General features: G+C 53.1%; 1 protein-coding gene across 1 annotated transcript; it reads right to left on the bottom strand.

Moving 5' to 3' along the window:
* Positions 1 to 4,120: 4,120 nt before the first annotated feature.
* RPP21 (ribonuclease P/MRP subunit p21) lies at positions 4,121 to 5,962 on the bottom strand. Its single transcript, XM_014600620.3, has 5 exons — positions 5,854 to 5,962; positions 5,640 to 5,740; positions 5,341 to 5,423; positions 4,807 to 4,938; positions 4,121 to 4,597 (listed from the first exon to the last, which is right to left on the bottom strand). The coding sequence occupies exons 1-5, from the start codon at positions 5,908 to 5,910 to the stop codon at positions 4,440 to 4,442; spliced, it is 531 nt and encodes a 176-aa protein (XP_014456106.1). The 5' UTR covers positions 5,911 to 5,962; the 3' UTR covers positions 4,121 to 4,439.
* Between the last annotated feature and the right edge of the window lie 3,809 nt (positions 5,963 to 9,771).

Here is a 9,771-nt window from a genome sequence, read left to right on the forward strand (position 1 = left end):
CTGCGAAACCTGGACCATCTACCAGCGTCATGTCAAGAAACGAAACCACTTCCATCTGTGCTGCCTGTGAAAGATACTAAAGATAAAGTGTCAGAACAAGATCGCAGACACTGAGGTGCTTGGAAGATCAGCTCTCCCCAGTATTCACACTCTACTGAAACTGGTGCAGCTAAGGTGGGCTGGCCACCTTTCAAAAATGACTGGCGCTTGCCTGCCAAAGAAAACCTTCTATGGCAAACTGTCAATGGAGTATGCTCCCACAGCGCACCAAAGCAGTAGTACAAGGACACCCTCAAGATGTCCCTAAAGAGTTTCGACATTGACCTGGAGTTGTGGGAGCAAATGGCTTGCAACCATCCATCCTGGAGGTAATCAATCCAGAATGGGGCACTGGCCTTCGAACAGCAACGCACAGCAGAAGCAATGAAGAAATGCATGGCCAGGAAAACAAAAACCTCTCATACCCGGGCCTCAGTGCTTTTCTTCCCCTGCTGCAGCAGATTGTTCAAAGTAAAGATCGGGCTTATAAATCACCAGCGTATGCACACAACCTATCCTCCACCCCTCTCCTTTCTCTTTCCTCTGTCTCTCTTCTTCTCCCCCTCCGCCCCTCTCTGTTTCTTTCCTACTTCTTTTCTCTCTTCTTCCCCCCATCCCCACTGGATGCAATCATCTTTGCCCACAAAGGACAAGATACAATTGTGTAGTTTTAGGAGCAGATTAAACAAACACTCTCTAGGTTCCTTTGGACAGGGATGATCCTGCTCTGAGCAGGGGCTGGACTCAGCAGTGGATCCAGCAGACAGGCAATGAAGGTTGCAGACACACCACTGCTTGGCTGAGCCACCAATGTGCAGTGAGCAATTTGAGCTCCCCAGTTGATCAGTACAACCTCTGGCCATAGCCACAGCTTTCATACTGCTGCTCCTCCTGTTGTTTCTCCTGCTGCTGAATTCAGTGGGTTGTGGTGAGGGAGGTGGAGGGAAGGAGAGTGAACAGCAGTAGGGTCCGTCCCCTGAGCTCTGGAGTCATGTGGAAGTGACAGTCCCAGCCAGAGCTGCATCAATCAGCTGTGAGTTCATAGGGCTCCCTGCACACACAGAACTCTGGCAGGAGCCAGCACTGACTAAATGGTGAGCTCAGACAAATGGGAATGTGGCTTCACTGTCATACCCCTGCCCCCCCTTCCCCTCCACCCTGAATTTGCCCTTGGTTAGATGGGATGGTCTCCTGAGGTCCCTTCCAACCCTACTTTTCAATGATGCCACAATTTATTGACAGTATGTTTGCTCTCTGTACTAACTGAATTGGTGGGGTGGGGCAGAGCCCCTGCTTCTGTTATGGCACTCCTCTGCCATTAGACGTGGAAGCAGAGGCAGGGCAGGGGACACGCTGGACGCCAACTCATAACTGTTTCCTCTCATTCTTCTGCTTCACATCCAGCTGGTCAGAGTGGGGCCATAGCTTTTCCCAGAGGACAAGGATTATCCATATTGTTCATCACAATGTGCAAGTACAAAGGGATGACCTCACCTTGCCAGGATCCCATGCCTTTGGGGAGGGGTAACTAGGTGGGAAGCAAGCTGTGGTTTGAGGGGGAAGGTCTTTATGCCTCTTCTAGCATGGATGAGAGTCTCTTGATCCAGGGAGTCCCCTCCCTCCTTTCAATCCTCAGTTTCCTTGGGTGGACCCCATCCTCCACTCAAGCACTGCCCTGTCTCTGCCAAGACTCTGCTGCTGCTTCCTGGTGCTTGCCTGCAGCTCTAGCCATGGGAAGGGCTGCTTCTGACTGCTTGGAGCCCTGTGGAGGTGTAAGCTGGTAACAACGCCTGGAGGGGTCAGACCTAAAGTAGAGAATCATCCAGCAGGGTTTGGAGCTGAACAGCACACTTTGCCTGGATGCACATGCAGGGGCTTTTGGGCATGAATGGTCTGGCCTTCAGGGATAGACCTGGCAGGGGCTACATCCTTTAAGAGCTGGGGCAGAGCCAGGTTAGACTTGGTTTGTGGCTTTGCCTATTGAACCAACTGCTTCTTCCTGAAGTCCAAAGCTGTGTTGAAATAGACAGCTCTAACACACTAATTCAGAAGTCTACAAGGAAATACAGTGTCTAGACCCTAGCTGGCCCAGGGCACAGGCTTTATTCGGATGGGCAGACAACATGGGGCTGGCAAGGCTGGGAACTGTGCCAGTCTGTCTTTGAGGTTCCCACTACACATGCAGGTAAAGGCGTGATGGGATCTAATATGTGATCCAAGGAATTGCACCTCCTTCCACGTCAGACATGCATGGCACAAGGTATGATTGTAAAATCATGCATTAGATGCCATTGTGCCTTATTACTGGTGATGGGGAGGCCTGATCCCAGGCTCCCTCTGCACTGGCAAGAAGCAAGCTCTGGCAGTTGTTTTCCTCTCCCAGCCAGAGTGCACACACCATGTACCCTGGAGGCCTTGAGTGCCCAGGGACCCAGCATCTGCAGCTGCAGGGCACTGCTGGGCTGAGAGTCCCTTCAGCTGCAGGCCTCACAACCATGGCAGTGCATGGTGCACCCCTGCAGCTGGGAGTCCAGTCAGCTGACAGAACTTCTAACTTACATGTGTACATTCCAACTCAATAGCAATCACCTATATAGTTACTACACAGTTTCCAGCAATAACTTTATAGCTGGTTGGACCTTTTTATGGCACGATACTTCATTTGCATGTGTAGCCAGTCTAAATTAATTTCAAACTTAACCCAGTAATTTCATGATACATGCAAAGCGTAGAGAGGGCCTGAGAGTGCTAGAAATCCCGTGACAAGAATTCTCCCATACACTGTGTTCTTTCCCTGTCACTTCTGTCCCTTCCTTCCCTTGCACCTGTCCCTTACCATAGTTTTTTTTCTCTGAGTTCAAATTATACTGTTGAACATGTTCGGTAGCACAGGGGAGATGTGGGATCCTGGAGAACAGGCTTTCATGCTGCTGCTCATCCTGTTGTTTCCCCTGCTGCTGAATTCAGTGGGTTGGGGGCAAGGGTGGTGGAGGGAGAGGGCAAACAGTAGCCGTGTCCGTCCACTGAGCTCTGGAGTCATGTGAAAGGGGTGGTTCCTGCCGGAGCTGCATCAAGCAGTTGGTGAGTTCAGAGCTCCCTGCACACACAGAGCTCTGGCAGGAGCCAGCACTAACTAGGTGCTGAGCAGAAAAATGGGGGTGTAACCACACTGTTGCACCCCTACTACCTGCAACCCAAATCGCCCTTGGCTACACTGGATGACCTCCCAAGGTCCCTTCCAACCCTACTTTTCTATGGTACTACAATTGGAGTGACAGTGACAATGCTCTATCTTTACCCAACATTGACTGAATTGGTCCGGCTGGGCAGAACCCCTGCTGTGGCCTTCTGCTGCCATTGGATGTGGAAGCAAGGGCAGGGCAGAGGGTACACTGGGCATCTACACATGCCAGTTTCCTCCTCCTTCACCTACTCAGATGCAGCTGGCCAGTCTGCTCCCAGAGAGCGAGGATTCTCCACACTGCTCATTAGTCATCACAATGAGTAAGTACAAGGGAATGAGCCCCTTTGTCAGGATCCCATGGCTGTGGGGAGGGGCAACAAGGTGGGAAGCAAGCTGTGGGGAGGGGAGTTTCTTGCTGCTTTCTAGCCTGGATAGTTTTCCTGTTCCAGGGAGGAATCTTTTCTTATGCTGACATGTTCCCTCTCTCTCTTTCCTAAGTCTCCTTGGGTGGACCTTACCAACCACTTGGGTGCTGCCCTGTCTCTACCTCTGCCATACCTCTGCTGATGCTTCTCAGTCCTTGCATGGAGCTCTGACAAAACAGGACAGCAGGGGCTGGCTCTCCATCTCTTCCATTTCCCTCACCTTGTTTTTTGAATCCCTCAACCCAGAATCAACAAGCTTCTGCCTTTGGATGCCTCCAACATTCCTTGCAATCCTGCTGTTGAGCACATGCAGTGTTCAAGTTACTGTGTGATGGGCACAGACAGAAGCTCCGGTCTTCCCTTGTTTCTGTGTCACAGATCTAAGCCTGGGACAGAGGGCTCCCTCTCCCCCATTGTCCTTTTCTTCACTTTTGTCCTAATTTAAATCCAGACAAGAAGGGCTGGGAAATGCTGCATGTGACTAGATAATTTTATTTCATGGTGCAAAACCTCCCCCATCGCAAGATCAGACTCTTTCCACTGGCCCTGGGGCTGGACTGCAGCTGGCATCCTTTAGAGGGAAGAGACCCTACACCGCGTGTCCTGCCTCCCCTTTGCCAGCCAGTCTCTAAAGAAAAAAAGTCTCTTTCACTCCCTCTCCAAATCAGTCTCTGACTCTCATTCATAATGAGTCTCCTGGAGTTTTCTTGTTCCCAGCATGGTCCTTGCTGACTGGGACAACACAGAAAAGTCAGTGCCCTCTGCAGATGGCCACTTCAAGGGTGCGGGCATCATCTGCCACCTGCATCTCCTTTCCCCTTCTGCCTTGTGGACTCTGGGGTTCCCTCCGAGGCGTTCTGGCTCTGGAAGCCCAAAGTCCTGCTCAAAGCTTTGCCCTTCTGTGCTGGAGGCTCCTTGGATGGCTGGTGGAGGCCTGTGGACTTCTGATCTGAAACAGAGAAGAGGCAGCGGCATCAGAGATCCCTGTAGTACTGCTCCACACCCCCAAAATGTTACCTCCTCACCAATCCCTGATTGCCTCCTGACTCACTGAGCCACACCAGATAGGCCTGGCACCCAAAACCCTACTTCCCCCTGCCAGGGAATAATCTTCCCTTTCCCCTTTCACACTTTGGATGCTGGCCCCATTTCTCTCACCACACTGAGGCTGGTTCTCCAGCAGGGCTTCAGGCTGCTCTGCCCACAGCTTATACTCTGGGTTGTTCAGGAAGCGCTTGGTCAGGCCACAGTTGAGGCATCGCACAATCGTCCAGCGTTGGCGGCGGCGTCCTGGGGAAGGGGAGGAAGATGAGATGGGGTCAAAGACAAACAGGGAGGCATGGGCGCCCACTCCTCTCACAGAGCCCAGTAGTCTGAGCTCCAAGTCTCCCCACTTCACCCCACGTCCCCGCACCCCTCCCACAACCCAGGGGTCCCAACTTCCAACCCTGCACTAAGTACCAGCCCCACTCCCCTCACTAGACTGGCTACGAACCCAGGAGTTCAAAGTCCCTGCCCCTCCCTAGACATCGCCTGCTGCCCAGAGCTGGGGGGAAAAAAAGGCAGGCATGTGGGATCTCCGCTGTCTCCACTAGCAGAAGGCCCCGGGTCCCCACCCAGAGCGGGGCTGGCACCTCAAGCTCCCCACCCCGGCAGGCAGGTCTAGTCCCCGCACACAGGGGCAGCACTCACTTCTCTGGCGCACGGTGGCGCTGACACCTGGGACAAGGAGGGAGGAGCAGGCTTTGCACATGGTTCTCTTCACCGATGGGTCCCTGGCGGGGGAAGAAGCACAGATCAGGGATCAGGGCTGCTGTCCTGCAAATGGGGAGAGCAGCAGGAGGGGCCCTCCAAACGACCCTGAGAAAGGGCGGCAGCCTGATCCCCACAGGGGCAGGGGGCGCAGAGGAGAGCCCCACCCCAGAGGGGAAGGGCCCTGCGTGCCCTTCGCCACCCCCAGGCGCCGCTCCCCAGCCCAGCCCCGCACTCACTGCCGGAGGACGAGGCGGCGGCTGACGCTGCGCTGCGTGTGGCAGTAGAAGCGCGCCAGCTCCTGCCCGTCGGGGCTGCGGGCCAGGACGCAGTGCGCGGCCTGCGGGAGGGAGGGAGGCAGCGGAGCTCAGGCGGGGGCCCGGCTCGGACCCGCGCGGCCCATTGCAGCCCCCCAGGGCCCGGGCAGCGCGCGGGGTCCCCCCGTCCCCGCACCTGGTAGAGGAAGCTGAGCCGCTGCAGCGCCTCCTTGTCCTTCACCTGCCCCGCCATCCCCGCCGCCGCTGCGCACGTGGGGAGCCAGGAGCCGCTTCCGGCTCCGCCCCGCAAAGGCCGCTGGGAAATGTAGTCCCCCCTCGTTTTCTACTCAACCGGCCTCGTCAATACTTGCTGCATGGACTCACCCCAGGTTGAGTCTACATGTTCATTAATGCGTAGTAGTTACTGCACAAGCCAGGGTTCAAATGACACTTTGACTCTTGGGGCAGCAAAAAAAAATAGGCTGCCCATCAAGATGCCTTAATTAAATTGGAGGACCCCCCCCCCCTTCTGATTTGCAAATCTTCCAGGGGGGCTCTCACCTCTCATGAGCTCCCCCGTAATTCGAACCCTGGCACCCCGCATGATTTTTTTGTGAGGCTTACTGCACAGTAGCACGCCGGTCAATACACGACTGCACAGCATTATAAGGCTACTGCGCAGGTATTCGGTTACTGCGCTGTAAGCGTCGGGTGTAGATGCACCTGCAGTCAAAATGCAGAGAGGTGTTCCCGCCCAGTATTCGGCTTCGTGTAAAAAAGGAACTGAAAGGCAGTTTAATATGAGCTACCGATCAAGACCCTGCAGTTGTACGAAGCCCCCAAACTTGGGGCACTGGCAGGGGAAGCTAAAAAGGAGGGTTCCCAGTTTTTGTATTGGGGATGCTGGGGGGTTAGGGTCACAGGCCAAGGGGCTAAGGAGATGGGAAAAGCCCAGGTGAATAAACATCCGGATATAAACATTCTGGAGATACATACAGGTAAATAGTGACTCAGTGGTGAAACCCTTCAGGAGTCAATTGCAAGGTAACGGATAGGGAGCATTAACAACATGGTACATACACTGAAGAAACCTCAGACCCTCACTCAGCGCCGGAGGGGGCTCCAAACCAGTCTTCGGTGTCTACCCAGGCTCCATGCCTGGGCCCCACTGCAGTGGCTTGCAGATTCAGCTTGGCTGCTGCTTTTTGTCTCTGCCATGTGTCTCTTTGGCTGCCACCATCCCCTGCCACACTCTGGCTGTGAAACCCTTGCACACACTGTCCCAGCTCTCCTCCGCTTCCTCTCTTCCCCAGAAGCCTTCAGGGAACTGTAGCTCATGCTCTGACATTACAGTCCAGTGCTTTTCTGCTTCCTCTCCTTTCCAGCAGCCTTCTGGAAACTGTAGTTCGTGCTTCGACATTACAGTCCATTACACATCGCTAGTAAATCTAATCCACAAAAATATCATGACACTGGGGCAGATACAGGGGGAGTGAAGTGGTGCAGTTGCACCCCACTTTGATTCCCATGCCACCCAAAGTTTAAAACCAATTGCCTGGCAGCAGCATTTCTATTCAGGTAACAATGAGGGAGTCAGTTGATTTCAGGCTCATAATCTATCTGACTCCTAAACTCTTCATTCCACAGGTGTTAACAACCCTCTCTCCTTTTTAAGGGTCTTTTTCAATGATTCAGCTATCCTTCCTTCTGCAGTTCTGCTGTCTGTTAGCTGCTCTTCCTAATGTCGCTATTATTTCAAAGCCCTACAGACTTTAGCTAAAAATGTTAATTCAGGTGTGGGAACAATTTTCAGCAGAGAGGCACTGGAGACATTATCAGGATAGTCAAGAAGGCTTGATTTTGTTTTAAGAATCTGGAAGACATGTACATTTAATTCCAACGACAACAGGACTGAAGAAACAACATATTTTGATGATGTGCCTAGTTTATTGTGTTTTTATGCATAATATATGATACAGCAAATTAATGCACATTTCAGTAAAGTTATATTTGTTCTTGCTTTGTCCTTAAACTAAATAATGTAGCCCTAGGCCTCTAGCATATTGGTAAAGCTTCTAGTTCCTTTCTACCTAGGGAAAAATGTGTATTGTGTTACATGTGATGATGCACCACACCATCTTCACCCTCCTTTTCAGAATCCTAGATCTGCCCATGCATGACACCTGTAACAGGAGGCTCCTGACTCCATTACAAAGAGGGGAACAGAAAGGGGTCTGTGCCTCTACCAGGAGCTGTGCTCCCAGTGAATTGTGCAAGCACAGCAGCTGGAAGTGCTAGGCAGAAGGGCCCTGGTAGGAGCTGGGACAGGAGCTTCTGTTGGATAGAGCTAAAGAAAAGTTGGATCCTGGAGAGGGTGACTAGGAGTGGGCCTGGGGAAGGGCCAGAGCTTAAGAGAAGCCCAGCAGAGATAGAGCAGGCCTGAGGAAACACCTGTGCTGCAAGGACCTAGCAAAGATTGGCTGAGCTTTGGGACAACCTGGAAAACAGAAGCCTGAACAGAGAGGCTTGGGAGGGCTGTAAAAGGGTGCAGGGAGGCTGTGATCAGGGAACACTGAAAGAGTGCACTATTTGAGGAATACCAACTACTTTGGGCAGGTGAACCAGAGGGAAGGGTGGACTACACCTTGGCAGGATGCCAGGATGCAGTTAGAGCCAGGGGCCCCGTGATGTAAAGAGGGGAGGTACCCAAGGGGATTGCCCCCAGACCAGACAGAGGACACACAACAGACCATAACAGCAAGGTGTTGCAGGTGGGTAAGCTAAGCATCCAGGTGGTTGGATGGGCATACAGGCAGCAGTTGACTGCTAGGAGTCAGAAGGGAGTCCCACAGCCTCAGTCCATGCAGTCACGCACCCCATGAACCCCCACACAGTCCTGCTTCTCTGTGTGGGTTTGTGACAGCATCCATCTCTGAAAAACCCTTCAGCCGAGAGCTGAGAGTCTCATCTACTCACCCCTTGGTTCTTCAGGCCCTGCCCTCCAAACGTCACACGGCTGCAATCTGTCTTTGAGATAGACTTGCAAACTCTCTTCCTGCGATTTGCCTATTACCTTGCAACAGGTCTATGGCTACAGTCTTGTCACGGCAGTCATGAAACCACCTTGCTTTGAGTGCTGTGTCCAGTTTTATGCCCTTCACTTCAAGTCAGGCCTCTGTTTTTCCCTTCTGGGTCCTTGACTTGTGCCCTGGAGTTCACCTGGCCAGGTCTAATCCAGGTGTGCGCACATGTGAGCCAGTGGGGTCACTGCTCTCAGGATAGATACGTAAGATCAGAGGTTGGACCCTGGCTGTTATGCTTGGCATCAGAGCAACTCCCTGGCTCTGGTCTCTCTCATAAATCACTATGGACTGAGCTGTAAGACACAGAGAGAATCACAAAGAAACAGCAGCATCGGGCACAAGGGAGGTGAGTCTGTGCTTCTCTGGGTCCTCGCAGCTCCAAAACAGGGCAGGGGGAAGGGAATGAAAGACTGGTCAAAAGGACAGAACTGGACTCTCCTCTTATGAGATACCTGCCTAAAACACCCCAGACCACCCCCCCAAGAGTTTGAGATAACACCAGAGTCCTGATTCCCAGCCCCCTGCTCAAACCCACTAACCCCAGTCTCCTTCCAACTCTCCATTCATCCCCTCTGCCCCAGTTGGTCCCCCTGGCTGTGCTGTGGATTTTAACTAACCCCCAGCTTGTGGAGTGGCCACTTGCCACCCTCTCCATGCCTGGGCTCTGTCCCTGCCATTGGTATGAGAGTGGGATCTAGACAGTTTGAGCAGGGGGGCTGAGAGCCAGGATCCCTGGCTTTACTTTCGCTGTGGGAGAGGTATATGCAGTCACGTCCGCATCTGACAGGAAGGAGCCTGTCACCTTCAGGAGGGCATGGCGGAAAGAGCAAATCATCGTATCAGAGTGGGGAGCTTCCAAAGGGCTTGAATGCTGAGTGACTGACTAGAGGCCGAAATGGCTGAAGGGAATAAGGATGGCAGAAGAGCATGGATGCTCCATGGCTGGAGCTGGAGGGAGTTGCAGCCCTGAGTGGGCAACTGCTGCCCGCCTTCTCCGTAACCTCTGAGTGCTTTCCCTTCCAGCTGCCACC

This window comes from Alligator mississippiensis, chromosome 11 (assembly GCF_030867095.1).
Source record: "Alligator mississippiensis isolate rAllMis1 chromosome 11, rAllMis1, whole genome shotgun sequence".
Lineage (NCBI taxonomy): Eukaryota > Metazoa > Chordata > Crocodylia > Alligatoridae > Alligator > Alligator mississippiensis.

Coding starts and splice junctions, on each gene's coding strand:
- RPP21 (XM_014600620.3), bottom strand. CDS start 5,910: ATGGCGGGGCAGGTGAAGGACAAGGAGGCGCTGCAGCGGCTCAGCTTC. Junction 5,741..5,853: donor GGCTCAGCTTCCTCTACCAG/GTGCGGGGACGG, acceptor TCCCTCCCGCAG/GCCGCGCACTGCGTCCTGGC. Junction 4,939..5,340: donor CGCCACCGTGCGCCAGAGAA/GTGAGTGCTGCC, acceptor CCCCTTCCCCAG/GACGCCGCCGCCAACGCTGG.